At 45.7% G+C, this 16,093-nt stretch overlaps 1 protein-coding gene across 3 annotated transcripts in view; it reads right to left on the bottom strand.

Annotated features, from left to right (window-relative positions):
• Positions 1-16,093, bottom strand: part of PLCB3 (phospholipase C beta 3) — a 403,369-nt gene that overhangs the window by 51,720 nt on the left and 335,556 nt on the right. For all 3 annotated transcript variants that reach the window (XM_063944960.1, XM_063944959.1, XM_063944961.1), the window contains exon 15: positions 37-141. In XM_063944960.1, the coding sequence (XP_063801030.1) occupies positions 37-141 (105 nt within the window). The remainder of the gene's footprint in view (positions 1-36; positions 142-16,093) is intronic.

The raw sequence follows: 16,093 nt of genomic DNA, 5'->3' as shown, positions 1-16,093 counted from the left end.
AGTCACCTCACTATGGTACCACAGTATTAATCTCACCGATAGACTTGCGTGGTTCCACACACTTGGGAATCCTCTCCTCCATTTTTTCATCCCCATTGGAAAGTGTCAACGATACGTCAGCAGAGTCAGATATCAGAGCTCCTGCACGTGGAACATATAATTGTGAGAAAGCAGCCCTATACAAAGATGTATGGGTCAATGATGATAGTTTGTTTTACGCAAACACCACAATGAGACACACATCAATTATAGCTATTTCTTCTAACATGCTGCATATATAGGCAGGGCCTGAATAATGACCACATGGGCCTGTGGGTGAAAATGGTTAGAGAGCCTATGCTGAGAAGCGTTGAAGGCGTAACCAATTCTGTGTGGGTGTGGCCAGTGACATGTGGGTGTGTACACCTCCTAAACTATCAGCCACAGTCTCCCTAAATACATAAATATAGGAAAATTGCATAATTTTGTGGGAGAAATAGAAAATCTATTTAACTACTTAATGTGTATGGCTGACTGCGTGGCCAGTTAGGCAGCTGGTAATAATGCTGCCACGATGATGGGCCTATTTTTATGCGGAGGCCTGGAGCTGTAGTTCCATCCACCCCATTGTTAAAACTAGCCCTGCATATTGAAGTATAGACGATACAGTATGTGCAACAATATACAAGTCTGTGGTTGCACGAGTAACACTGCACTGCAGCTCTCTGCTTTCTCAGGAAGTAGGTGAAGAATGGTGTGCTCATAATTAAGAAATAGTTTGTAAATCTCTGCTATTATTTCTCCTGCCTTATGTCTAAAAACAGCATATAAAGTGATCTGTTGCGGAAGGTGGCAGCCATTTTGTGAGCTAGACCTAAATTTATGAGAGTGCACTCTATGAACCCAGGATACTGGCTGCCTGCCATGTACTATTAAGTATATGAGTAACAGCCAGAGCTAGGAAGGGGGATAAACGAGACTAATCTAGCAGATGAAGTCACCTTGAGATATGTAGCAACCATTTAGGAATATCTTCTCTCTAACAGAGATCACCTGAAATGTTATCAGATGGGGAATAGATTTCAAAGACCTCTATCGTAAAGGGAAATTACCATGAAAACATGTTTTACATTATTTTATGCTGGTAAATACAGGAAAGCACCTGTGATGTATGCTGCAATCAGTTTGTTAGAATGGCTGTGTGTGCAGGGCCAATGTATTTCCAGTCATTTCTCCCTCCATGGGATCAGCCACTGATTCAGTCTGGATCATACTATCCAGGCTATAGAATATTCTATCTATTGACTAGTTGGTAGCATACTGAACATTGACTACCCTGTGACACAGAGAATAAAACTGCGTCTCCAACAATAAAACAACAACAAACTTTTTATATGTAAAATATAATCTACAAAATATATGCTTGTAACAGTTACAGACGAAGCCAGGGGTTAAAGTGAGAAGGAACGGGGCAGAACTGCGTTCCGTCAGTTCCACTTGGAGACGGAACGCAGTTCCGCCTCCTCCGGCTCACCTAACCCGATGTGCGTCCGACGCAGCAGAGGGCTAAACTACTGGGGACATAACTACAGGGGCTATAACTACGGGGGCTAAACTACAGGGGGCATTACCACTGGGGGCTAAACTATAAGGGGGCTTATCTACATGGGGCAAACTACATGAGGGCTAAACTACAGGGAGGCTAAACTACTGGGGGCATAACTACAGGGGCCAGTGGCGGATCTTGCCACGGGCAAGCGGTACTTTTGCCCGGGGCGCCGCCTTCCGGAGGGCACCGGCGCCATCCGGAGGGCGCCGCACCAGGGCAAGATCCGCCACTGTGCCCCCCGCAGTGCTCCACTGTGCCCCCCGCTTTGAAGGGAACCAGACGCGTAGCGTCTAGTTTCTCTTCATTGAGAGGACCTTAGTTGTGCGGTGCGCGATGACGTCATCGCGCACCGCACAGCAAAGGTCCTCTCCATGAAGGGAAACTAGACGCTACGGTCTAGTTTCCCTTCATGTAGAGGACCTTTGCTGTGCGCGATGACGTCATCGCGCACCGCACAGCATAGTGGCACAGACACTAGGGGTCATAATTGACCTCTAGTGTCTATGCTGTTCTATGGGAGAGACGTAATAACGTCTCTCCCATAGATCGAGGAGAGGAGAGGAGAGGAGAAGAGCGGCGCCGCCGGCGGAGGAGGTCTGCAGCGGTCTGGATCAGGAACGGGGATGGTAAGTATACTTTTTTTTCTTTTTTTTTTTCTTTCAGCGTCGCTACAGGGGGCATAAATGGGGGCGTAACTGACCACGCCCCCATTTGAAGCCACGCCCCTATACTTTGCCCGGGGCGCCACAAGGCCAAGAACCGGCCCTGACAGGGGCTAAACTACTGGGGCATTTCCACTGGGGGGGCTAAACTAAAACAGGATTTTAATACCTACCGGTAAATCCTTTTCTATAAGTCCGTAGAGGATGTTGGGGACACCAAAAGAACCATGGGATATAGACGGATCCGCAGGAGACATGGGCACTTTAAGACTTTCAAAGGGGGCGTGACCTGGCTCCTCCCTCTATATCCCTCCCCAGACTCAGTTTGGAACTGTGCCCGGAGAGATGGACATTTTGAGGAAAGGAATTCACAACAAGGTGAGCATCATACCAGCTCACGCCATAAACATGCCGAACAACATGGCATTCAACTGAACACATGCCAACGGACATGAACAAAATTCAGCAACAAGCTGAAGAAACCATAACACAACCTGTGTGTAACCACAACTAAACTGCAGATACAGTACGCACTGGGACGGGCGCCCAACATCCTCTACGGACTTATAGAAAAGGATTTACCGGTAGGTATTAAAATCCTGTTTTCTATTACGTCCTTGAGGATGTTGGGGACACCAAAAGAACCATGGGATTATACGAAAGCTCTATACCGGGCGGGAGAGTGCGGCTGACTCTGCAGCACCGATTGACCAAACTTTAGGTCTTCATCGGCCAAGGTATCAAACTTGTAAAACTTAGCAAACGTGTTTGACCCCGACCAAGTAGCAGCTCGGCAAAGTTGTAATGCCGAGACACCCCGGGCAGCCGCCCAGGACGAGCCCACCTTCCTAGTGGAATGGGCTTTTTCCGATTTAGGTAACGGCAAACCTGCCGTGGAATGAGCCTGCTGAATCGTGTGACACATCCAGCGGGCAATGGTCTGCTTGGAAGCAGGATACCCATATTGGGAGCATATAGCACAAACAGAGACTCTGTTTTTCAAACTGGAGCCGTTCTGGTAACGTAAATTTTCAAAGCTCTGACGACATCCAGAGACTTTTCCTCAGCCAAAGTGCCAGTAGCCACTGGCACCACAATAGGTTGGTTAATATGAAAAGAGGAAACCACCTCTGGCAGAAATTGTTGCTGAGTTCTCAATTCTGCCCTATCTTCATGGAAGATCAAATAAGGGCTCTTGTGAGACAAGGCCGCCAATTCAGACACCCGCCTTGCGGATGCCAATGCTAACAAAATGACAACCTTCCAAGTGAGGAATTTCAACTCCACTTTACTTAAAGGTTCAAACCAATGTGATTTTAGGAATGTCAAAACCACATTAAAGGTCCCAAGGTGCCACAGGTGGCACAAAAGGAGGTTGGATGTGCAGGACCTCTTTTACAAAGGTCTGCACCTCAGGAAGTGAGGCCAATTGTTTCTGAAAAAAAATTGACAAAGCAGAAATCTGCACTTTTATGGAGCCTAATTTAAGGCCCGCATCCACCCCATTTTGTAGAAAATGGAGAAAACGTCCAAGGTCAAACTTCGCCACTGGAGCTTTCTTGGACTCGCACCAGGAAATATATTTCCTCCAAATACGGTGATAGTGTTTCGACGTCACACCCTTCCTAGCAAGGATAAGAGTGGGGATGACTTCATCGGGAATACCCTTACGGGCTAAAATCTGGCGTTCAACCGCCATGCCGTCAAACGTAGCCGCTGTAAGTCTTGATAGACGAACGTCCCCTGCCGCAGCAGATCTTCGCGAAGAGGAAGAGGCCATGGATCTTCGACTAACAATTCCTGAAGATCCGGGTACCAAATTCTCCTTGGCCAGTCTGTAACTACAAGGAGCGCTGGAATCTGTGATTTTCTTAGGATTCTCAGAACCTTTGGAATGAGAGGAAGCGGAGGGAAAACGTACATCGACGGATACACCCAAGGTGACGTCAGTGCATCCACTGCCGCCGCCTGAGGGTCCCTGGACCGGGAACAATACTTTAGTAGTTTTTTTGTTGTGGCGGGACGCCATCATGTCTATGTGGGGAACCCCCCATAGATTCGTTAGTAGGGAGAAGACCTCCTGATGGAGGCTCCACTCTCCTGGATGTAGATCGTGCCTGCTGAGGAAGTCTGCTTCCCAGTTGTCCACTCCCGGAAGGAAAATTGCCGACAGAGCGCTTACCCGAGTCTCTGCCCAGCGAAGAATCTTTGTGGCTTCTGCCATTGCTGTTCTGCTCTTTGTGCCGCCTTGGCGGTTTATGTACGCTAGTGCTGTCACATTGTCCGATTGGATCAGGACAGGTCGGTTTCGAAGAAGATGCTCCGCTTGTAGAAGGCCGTTGTACATGGCCCTCAACTTCAGCACGTTTATGTGAAGAAGAGTTTCCTGACTTGACCATCTTCCTTGGAAGATCACCCCTTGTGTGACTGCTCCCCAACCCCGGAGACTTGCATCCGTGGTCACTAGGATCCAGTCTTGGATCCCGAATCTGCGTCCTTCCAAGAGGTGAGAGTTGTGTAGCCACCACAGGAGTGAGATTCTGGTGTTGGGGGATAGAACTATCCTCCTGTGCATATGAAGGTGGGATCTGGACCATTTGTCCAACAGGTCCCACTGAAACACTCTGGCATGGAACCTCCCGAATTGGAGGGCCTCGTATGCCGCCACCATCTTCCCCAGCAATCGAATGCCTTGATGAATGGAGACAGTTGGTGGTTTCATAATGAGTTTTACCAAACTCTGAATTTCCAGTGCTTTCTCCGGAGGGAGGAACACTCTCAGCTGGACCGTGTCCAGAATCATACCCAAATGCCAACCGGGTTGTTGGAATTAAGTGTGATTTCGGCAGGTTCAAGAGCCAGCCGTGCTGTTGTAGAAGCGACAGCGACAGTGCAATGTCCTGTACCAGTTTTTCCTTGGACCTCGCCTTTATCAGGAGATCGTCCAAGTACGGGATAATTGTAACTCCTCTTTTTCTGAGGAGAACCATCATTTCTACCATGACTTTTGTGAAAATCCTCGGAGCCGTGGCCAGGCCAAACGGCAACGTCTGAAATTGGTAATGAGTATCCTAGATTGCAAACCGGAGATATCTCTGATGAGGTGGATTAATGGGAACATGAAGGTAGGCATCCTTTATGTCCAAAGACACCATGAATTCCCCCTCCTCCAGGCTGGAGATCACCGCTCGGAGAGACTCCATCTTGAATTTGAATTTCTTCAGGAAAAAATTTAGAGATTTTAGGTTGAGGATTGGTCGTACCGAGCCATCCGGCTTCGGCACTACAAATAGGCTTGAATAAAACCCTTCCCCTTGTTGCGCCCGGGGGACCGGGATCACAACCTGATTTTGACGTAATTTTTGTATTGCTCCACAGGCTAGAACTCTGTCTGGAAGCGAAACTGGTAAGGGTGATTTGAAAAAACGGCGAGGGGGAACGTCTTGGAATTCCAGTTTGTACCCTTGGGTCACAATTTGTAACACCCAAGGCGGTCAGATTTTCCACTTCATACGATGTGTCAACAACATATGTGGACAAAAATGAAAATATGCATCATGGTATAGTACGTCTTTAAAACCCAGAATATGCACAATGCAACCCAAGAATCGACTTTCAAAGAAGATGGATGGCGTACCCCACTCACAGTGGTTAAGAACGTTCTTCACACATAAAGGTATCTTTAAATCCACCCAATGATTAGAAGTGCAGTGTAAAGTGCAGTGCGTACCATTACTCACTCAGAATGAGATGCGAATCCTCCCGTAACGGTTTCTTTATATCAGGTTCCAGAAATATCACCAGGGGTGGGATACTTTAAAAACACTTTAATAACATAAAATAAAATACAAACAGTGGACCTTTACACACAAATGGTTCGAGGCAGACAGTGAATGTTGCTAATGAGGCCGCCGGCCGAAAACGGCACTAATCAGCAGGATGGTATAGCCACAAATCCAACCTCAATAACCAAATAGTGCAGGACCCACCTGTATGCACTCATCCAACGCGTTTCTCCCCGTAAATGGGGCTTTTTCAAGGATCAAGAGTGCTATACTGGCGTGGGTATTTATAAGAACAAACCGGAAATTGAAAACAGAACAGCTGGTTCCAATAACAGTAATGGTTGCTATGGTAACACGTTTGCACGTGTACCCAGCATCCTTTGCAGATCTAAATTGACTGCGGGAATTACCGTTCCCATCGCGGGCGACCACTTCCGCCCTCACTGATGTGATTTCCCGTCCGCGTTACCATGGTAACCGCCCTTAGTCGCGGACGGACATGTGTCCTGGTATGCCCTCTATGTCGCATTACTGACGGACATTTCCGCCCTCCCTGTACTTGCGATCTGACGTGGGCCTAACGTAACCTATGACTCCCAATGTTGACATACATTTCCGCCCACACGGCTGCCCTGACTCCACTATCATAAAGCTAAATACGGGACTTATAAAATTACAAACGGCCCCAATAAATTGAAAGATCTACATACACATACATCACTGTAGTGAACCAATGTGTATATTTAGAACAAAGACTCCTTTTTCTATGTCCATAGTGATCTGCATATTTCCAGTACTAATGAACTAACTTCCTATGTACTAAACAGCTCATATTAATTTAGCTGTTGCTAAAAACAACCGTTTAAAAGAATAAATTTAATTTTAATATAATGGCTATATGGTGAATCTCTAAATAGCATGTGAATAAATGATATTAAAATTTGATATTGAAATTTAAATAAAGAAGACACCTTGATAACATGAAGTTGGATTTGGGCGACTGTAACAGTATTATAAAAACCATCTGAGTTCAAACTCATGGTTAAGACCTCCCGGTGCGAGTGTTTGTAAATTAAAAATCCACTTCATTTCGCTTTTTGCTAGTCTGATGTCCCTATCATTATTCCTCCATTGCACCTTAGTTAATTCAATACCACAAAATGAAACTATATGGTCAGTTGAACAATTATGGACCTCTTTAAAATGAAGTGAAAAGGGATGAGTGACCAACCCCTTGCGTATATTCCGTAGGTGTTCTGCCCAACGTATTTTTAGTGTCCTACTAGTTTTGCCTACGTATAGTTTGTTACATGAGCACTGTATCACGTACACTGTGTATTTGCTATTACACGTGATAAATTGTTGAATCTTGAATTCCTTATCGTTCCATAGGAACGCGTTCAACTTTCTATTTTTCGATGGACAGCTCCTACACATTGCACAGTCGCCACATCTATGAAATCCCTGATTTCTCACCATACCTCCTAAGGGTCTCTCAACATATGCACTGGATGTTAATTTGTCTTTCAAGTTTGGCGCTCTTTTATAAATAAATTTGGGTTTTTCAGGCAACATGGAGGACAAAACTGGATCTTTCTTTAGCAGGTGCCAGTTTCTTTGGAATACATTTTCTATATGTTTATGGTACCCATTGTACTGTGTGATGAAGGCCAGATTGTGAACTTTCTCTGTTGGGGGTTCCTTTACTTTGGTTGTCAGCAAAGTCTCCCTGTCCACAACTGCTATTTTTTCTAAGGATTCCTGAAGACGTAGGGGTTTGTATCCTTTTTGTTCAAATCTTTTTTTCATGGTGAGTGCCTCTGTAATAAATTTGTCTTTTTCCGAACAGTTTCGCCTCAAGCGCGTAAACTGTCCCTCAGGCACATTTTTCAACCATATTGGTAAGTGATTGCTTTGAGTGCTAATGTAGGTATTTGAGTCTGTTGGTTTAATATAAACCGTAGACTCAACCTTATTGTCAACAACATATAAGCAAAGATCCAGAAAATTCACCTCAGAGATACTGTATTTAAAAGTTAAAACAATCCCCAAGTCGTTGGTGTTTAAATGATGACAGAAATTCTCCAAAGACACCAAATCACCTCTCCAGATGAAGAGTACATCGTCTATGTACCGCCACCACTGGACCAGGCTCGACCCCCAACCATGCAAAATAAAAGATATGCTTCGGGGCATATCTTTTATTTTGCAAAATAATCATTTTAATTTCAATGGCGAGTATTATAACCAGGAGGTCGGTACCGCCATGGGGACCAGGTTCGCCCCCAGCTATGCAAACCTCTTCATGTCCAGATGGGAGGACACCTCGGTTTGGGGTGAGCATGGTTGGGGGTCGAGCCTGGTCCAGTGGTGGCGGTACATAGACGATGTACTCTTCATCTGGAGAGGTGATTTGGTGTCTTTGGAGAATTTCTGTCATCATTTAAACACCAACGACTTGGGGATTGTTTTAACTTTTAAATACAGTATCTCTGAGGTGAATTTTCTGGATCTTTGCTTATATGTTGTTGACAATAAGGTTGAGTCTACGGTTTATATTAAACCAACAGACTCAAATACCTACATTAGCACTCAAAGCAATCACTTACCAATATGGTTGAAAAATGTGCCTGAGGGACAGTTTACGCGCTTGAGGCGAAACTGTTCGGAAAAAGACAAATTTATTACAGAGGCACTCACCATGAAAAAAAGATTTGAACAAAAAGGATACAAACCCCTACGTCTTCAGGAATCCTTAGAAAAAATAGCAGTTGTGGACAGGGAGACTTTGCTGACAACCAAAGTAAAGGAACCCCCAACAGAGAAAGTTCACAATCTGGCCTTCATCACACAGTACAATGGGTACCATAAACATATAGAAAATGTATTCCAAAGAAACTGGCACCTGCTAAAGAAAGATCCAGTTTTGTCCTCCATGTTGCCTGAAAAACCCAAATTTATTTATAAAAGAGCGCCAAACTTGAAAGACAAATTAACATCCAGTGCATATGTTGAGAGACCCTTAGGAGGTATGGTGAGAAATCAGGGATTTCATAGATGTGGCGACTGTGCAATGTGTAGGAGCTGTCCATCGAAAAATAGAAAGTTGAACGCGTTCCTATGGAACGATAAGGAATTCAAGATTCAACAATTTATCACGTGTAATAGCAAATACACAGTGTACGTGATACAGTGCTCATGTAACAAACTATACGTAGGCAAAACTAGTAGGACACTAAAAATACGTTGGGCAGAACACCTACGGAATATACGCAAGGGGTTGGTCACTCATCCCTTTTCACTTCATTTTAAAGAGGTCCATAATTGTTCAACTGACCATATAGTTTCATTTTGTGGTATTGAATTAACTAAGGTGCAATGGAGGAATAATGATAGGGACATCAGACTAGCAAAAAGCGAAATGAAGTGGATTTTTAATTTACAAACACTCGCACCGGGAGGTCTTAACCATGAGTTTGAACTCAGATGGTTTTTATAATACTGTTACAGTCGCCCAAATCCAACTTCATGTTATCAAGGTGTCTTCTTTATTTAAATTTCAATATCAAATTTTAATATCATTTATTCACATGCTATTTAGAGATTCACCATATAGCCATTATATTAAAATTAAATTTATTCTTTTAAACGGTTGTTTTTAGCAACAGCTAAATTAATATGAGCTGTTTAGTACATAGGAAGTTAGTTCATTAGTACGGGAAATATGCAGATCACTATGGACATAGAAAAAGGAGTCTTTGTTCTAAATATACACATTGGTTCACTACAGTGATGTATGTGTATGTAGATCTTTCAATTTATTGGGGCCGTTTGTAATTTTATAAGTCCCGTATTTAGCTTTATGATAGTGGAGTCAGGGCAGCCGTGTGGGCGGAAATGTATGTCAACATTGGGAGTCATAGGTTACGTTAGGCCCACGTCAGATCGCAAGTACAGGGAGGGTGGAAATGTCCGTCAGTAATGCGACATAGAGGGCATACCAGGACACATGTCCGTCCGCGACTAAGGGCGGTTACCATGGTAACGCGGACGGGAAATCACATCAGTGAGGGCGGAAGTGGTCGCCCGCGATGGGAACGGTAATTCCCGGAGTCAATTTAGATCTGCAAAGGATGCTGGGTACACGTGCAAACGTGTTACCATAGCAACCATTACTGTTATTGGAACCAGCTGTTCTGTTTTCAATTTCCGGTTTGTTCTTATAAATACCCACGTCAGTATAGCACTCTTGATCCTTGAAAAATCCCCATTTACGGGGAGAAACGCGTTGGATGAGTGCATACAGGTGGGTCCTGCACTATTTGGTTATTGAGGTTGGATTTGTGGCTATACCATCCTGCTGATTAGTGCCGTTTTCGGCCGGCGGCCTCATTAGCAATATTCACTGTCTGCCTCGAACCATTTGTGTGTAAAGGTCCACTGTTTGTATTTTATTTTATGTTATTAAAGTGTTTTTAAAGTATCCCACCCCTGGTGATATTTCTGGAGCCTGATATAAAGAAACCGTTACGGGAGGATTCACATCTCATTCTGAGTGAGTAATGGTACGCACTGCACTTTACACTGCACTTCTAATCATTGGGTGGATTTAAAGATACCTTTATGTGTGAAGAACGTTCTTAACCACTGTGAGTGGGGTACGCCATCCATCTTCTTTGAAAGTCGATTCTTGGGTTGCATTGTGCATATTCTGGGTTTTAAAGACGTACTATACCATGATGCATATTTTCATTTTTGTCCACATATGTTGTTGACACATCGTATGAAGTGGAAAATCTGACCGCCTCTAGACAACCAAAGGAGGAATTGCCTTGAGATTGGACTTCTGATATATATATGGACTATAAGTATTTTTCCAGTTGTTTTTTATGAAACTACATTGAGCGCTATTATTTGAGGTTTTTTTTCGTTTACTATTGTCATATACGAGGGTTAGGTGGCTCTCATTTACTCAATAAGCTGCATAAGTGTATTTGCGCCTTGGGTGTTGATTAATTTTGTTTTCTTGTAACACCCAAGGGTCCAGGTCCGAGCGAACCCAAACCTGACTGAAAAGCCTTAGACGTGCCCCCACCGGTGCGGTCTCCTGTAAGGGAGACCCTACGTCATGCGGTGGATTTGGCGGAACCTGGGGAGGACTTCTGCTCTTGTGAACTCGAGGAGGCGGGAGTTCTCTTGCCCCTTCCTCTACCTCTGGTAGCGAGGAAAAAAGTTACCTCGGCCTTTTCTATATTTATTGGGCCGAAAGGACTGCATTTGATAGTGCGGTTTCTTCTGTTGCGCAGGAGCATTAGGTAAATAAGTAGATTTACCCACTGTGGCCGCTGATACTAAATCAGCAAGGCCATCACCAAACAGTTCCCCACCCTTAAAGGGACTCCATATTTTTCTTGGAATCAGCGTCAGCATTCCATTGATGAGTCCATAGCGCACGCCTGGCCGCAATTGACATAGCATTAGCCTTAGCCCCAGGAGGCCAGCATCTCTTGCAGCCTCTTTCAAGTACGCAGCCGCATCCCTGATATAACCAAGCGTCACTAGGATGCTATCCCTATCGAGAGTATCTAAATCCGCAGATAAACTTTCAGCCCATTTTTCAATGGCGCTACTAACCCACGCTGACGCAATAAGCGGTCTAAGCTGTGTCCCCGTGGTAGTAAAAAAATAAGATTTTACTTACCGATAAATCTATTTCTCGTAGTCCGTAGTGGATGCTGGGACTCCGTAAGGACCATGGGGAATAGCGGCTCCGCAGGAGACAGGGCACAAAATAAAAGCTTAAGGATCAGGTGGTGTGCACTGGCTCCTCCCCCTATGACCCTCCTCCAAGCCTCAGTTAGGATACTGTGCCCGGACGAGCGTACATAATAAGGAAGGATATTGAATCCCGGGTAAGACTCATACCAGCCACACCAATCACACCGTACAACTTGTGATCTGAACCCAGTTAACAGTATGATAAACGCAAAGGAGCCTCTGAAAAGATGGCTCACAACAATAATAACCCGAATTTTTGTAACAATAACTATATACAAGTATTGCAGACAATCCGCACTAGGGATGGGCGCCCAGCATCCACTACGGACTACGAGAAATAGATTTATCGGTAAGTAAAATCTTATTTTCTCTGACGTCCTAGTGGATGCTGGGACTCCGTAATGACCATGGGGATTATACCAAAGCTCCCAAACGGGCGGGAGAGTGCGGATGACTCTGCAGCACCGAATGAGAGAACTCCAGGTCCTCCTCAGCCAGGGTATCAAATTTGTAGAATTTAGCAAACGTGTTTGCCCCTGACCAAGTAGCTGCTCGGCAAAGTTGTAAAGCCGAGACCCCTCGGGCAGCCGCCCAAGATGAGCCCACTTTCCTTGTGGAATGGGCTTTTACTGATTTTGGCTGTGGCAATCCTGCCACAGAATGTGCAAGCTGAATTGTACTACAAATCCAACGAGCAATCGTCTGCTTAGAAGCAGGAGCACCCAGCTTGTTGGGTGCATACAGGATAAACAGCGAGTCAGATTTTCTGACTCCAGCCGTCCTGGAAACATATATTTTCAAGGCCCTGACAACGTCAAGCAACTTAGAGTCCTCTAAGTCCCTGGTAGCTGCAGGTACCACAATAGGTTGGTTCATGTGAAATGCAGAAACCACCTTAGGTAGAAATTGAGGACGAGTCCTCAATTCCGCCCTGTCAGAATGAAAAATTAAGTAAGGGCTTTTATATGATAAAGCCGCCAATTCTGACACACGCCTGGCTGAAGCCAAGGCTAACAGCATCGACACCTTCCATGTGAGATATTTTAAGTCCACAGTGGAAAGTGGTTCAAACCAATGTGACTTTAGAAAACTCAACACCACATTGAGATCCCAAGGTGCCACTGGAGGCACAAAAGGAGGCTGTATGTGCAGCACCCCTTTTACAAATGTCTGAACTTCAGGTACTGAAGCCAGTTCTTTCTGGAAGAAAATCGACAGGGCCGAAATTTGAACCTTAATGGACCCTAATTTTAGGCCCATAGACAGTCCTGTTTGCAGGAAATGAAGGAAACGACCCAGTTGAAATTCCTCTGTAGGGGCCTTCTTGGCCTCACACCACGCAACATATTTACGCCAAATGCGGTGATAATGTTTTGCGGTTACGTCCTTCCTGGCTTTGACCAGAGTAGGAATGACTTCTTCTGGAATGCCTTTTTCCCTCAGGATCCGGCGTTCAACCGCCATGCCGTCAAACGCAGCCGCGGTAAGTCTTGGAACAGACAAGGCCCCTGCAGTAGCAGGTCCTTTCTTAGAGGTAGAGGCCACGGTTCGTCCGTGAGCATCTCTTGAAGTTCCGGGTACCAAGTCCTTCTTGGCCAATCCGGAACCACGAGTATAGTTCTTACTCCTCTCCTTCTTATGATTCTCAGTACTTTTGGTATGAGAGGCAGAGGAGGGAACACATACACTGACTGGTACACCCACGGCGTTACCAGAGCGTCCACTGCTATTGCCTGAGGGTCCCTTGACCTGGCGCAATATCTGTCCAGTTTTTTGTTTAGACGTGACGCCATCATGTCCACCTTTGGTTTTTCCCAACGGTTTACAATCAGGTGGAAGACTTCTGGGTGAAGTCCCCACTCTCCCGGGTGAAGGTCGTGTCTGCTGAGGAAGTCTGCTTCCCAGTTGTCCACTCCCGGAATGAACACTGCTGACAGTGCTATCACATGATTTTCCGCCCAGCGAAGAATCCTTGCAGCTTCTGCCATTGCCCTCCTGCTTCTCGTGCCGCCCTGTCTGTTTACGTGGGCGACTGACGTGATGTTGTCCGATTGGATCAACACCGCCTGACCCTGAAGCAGAGGTTTTGCTTGACTTAGGGCATTGTAAATGGCCCTTAGTTCCAGAATGTTTATATGAAGAGATGTTTCCATGCTTGACCACAAGCCCTGGAAATTCCTTCCCTGTGTGACTGCTCCCCAGCCTCTCAGGCTGGCATCCGTGGTTACCAGGATCCAATCCTGAATGCCAAATCTGCGGCCCTCTAGTAGATGAGCACTCTGCAGCCACCACAGGAGAGACACCCTTGTCCTTGGCGACAGGGTTATCCGCTGATGCATCTGCAGATGCGATCCGGACCATTTGTCCAGTAGATCCCACTGAAACGTTCTTGCATGGAATCTTCCGAATGGAATCGCTTCGTAAGAAGCCACCATTTTTCCCAGGACCCTCGTGCACTGATGCACTGAGACCTGGCCTGGTTTTAGGAGGTTCCTGACTAGCTCGGATAACTCCCTGGCCTTCTCCTCCGGGAGAAACACCTTCTTCTGGACTGTGTCCAGAATCATTCCTAGGAACAGTAGACGTGTCGTTGGAATCAGCTGCGATTTTGGAATATTTAGAATCCACCCGTGCTGACGTAACACTACCTGAGATAGTGCTACTCCGACTTCTAACTGTTCCCTGGATCTTGCCCTTATCAGGAGATCGTCCAAGTAAGGGATAATTAAAATGCCTTTTCTTCGTAGAAGAATCATCATTTCGGCCATTACCTTGGTAAAGACCCGAGGTGCCGTGGACAATCCAAACGGCAGCGTCTGAAACTGATAATGACAGTTTTGTACTACAAACTTGAGGTACCCTTGGTGAGAAGGGTATATTGGGACGTGGAGATAAGCATCTTTGATGTCCAGAGACACCATATAGTCCCCTTCTTCCAGGTTCGCTATCACTGCTCTGAGTGACTCCATCTTGAATTTGAACCTTTTTATGTAAGTGTTCAAGGATTTCAGATTTAAAATTGGTCTCACCGAGCCGTCCGGCTTCGGTACCACAAACAGCGTGGAATAATACCCCTTTCCTTGTTGCAGGAGGGGTACCTTGATTATCACCTGCTGGGAATACAGCTTGTGAATGGCTTCCAAAACTGCCTCCCTGTCGGAGGGAGACTTTGGTAAAGCAGACTTCAGGAACCGACGAGGGGGAAACGCCTCGAATTCCAGTTTGTACCCCTGCGATACTACCTGTAGAATCCAGGGATCCACTTGCGAGTGAGCCCACTGCGCGTTGAAATTCTTGAGACGGGCCCCCACCATATCTGAGTCTGCTTGTAAAGCCCCAGCGTCATGCTGAAGACTTGGCAGAAGCAGGGGAGGGCTTCTGCTCCTGGGAAGCGGCTGCATGGTGCAGTCTTTTTCCTCTTCCTCTGCCCCGGGGCAGAAAGGAGTGGCCTTTTGCTCGCTTGTACTTATGGGAACGAAAGGACTGAGTTTGAAAAGACGGTGTCTTTTTCTGCTGATGTGAAGTGACCTGGGGTAAAAAGGTGGATTTTCCAGCCGTTGCCGTGGCCACCAGGTCCGATAGACCAGCCCCAAATAACTCCTCCCCTTTATACGGCAATACTTCCATGTGCCGTTTGGAATCCGCATCCCCTGACCACTGTCGCGTCCATAACGCTCTTCTGGCAGAGATGGACATAGCACTTACTCTTGATGCCAGGGTGCAAATATCCCTCTGTGCATCACGCATATATAGTAATGCATCCTTTAAATGTTCTATAGTTAACAAAATATTGTCCCTATCCAGGGTATCAATATTCTCAGTCAGGGAATCCGACCATGCGACTCCAGCACTGCACATCCAGGCTGAGGCGATTACTGGTCGCAGTATAACACCAGTATGTGTGTATATACTTTTTAGGATATTTTCCAGCCTTCTATCAGCTGGTTCTTTGAGGGTGGCCGTATCAGGAGACGGTAACGCTACTTGTTTAGATAAACGTGTGAGCGCCTTATCTACCCTAGGGGGTGTTTCCCAACGCGCCCTAACCTCTGGCGGGAAGGGATATAATGCTAATAATTTTTTAGAAATTAGCTGTTTTTTATCGGGGGAAACCCACGCTTTATCACACACCTCATTTATTTCCTCTGACTCAGGAAAAACTATTGGTAGTTTTTTCACACCCCACATAATACCCTTCTTTGTGGTACTTGTAGTGTCAGAAAGGTTCAATGCCTCTTTCATTGCCGTGATCATGTAACGTGTGGCCCTACTGGACATTA

The sequence above is a fragment of the Pseudophryne corroboree genome, chromosome 11 (assembly GCF_028390025.1).
Source record: "Pseudophryne corroboree isolate aPseCor3 chromosome 11, aPseCor3.hap2, whole genome shotgun sequence".
Classification (NCBI taxonomy): Eukaryota; Metazoa; Chordata; class Amphibia; order Anura; family Myobatrachidae; genus Pseudophryne; species Pseudophryne corroboree.
Note: the sequence above shows the minus strand (reverse complement) of the source record. Positions and strands in the feature narration are given on the sequence as shown.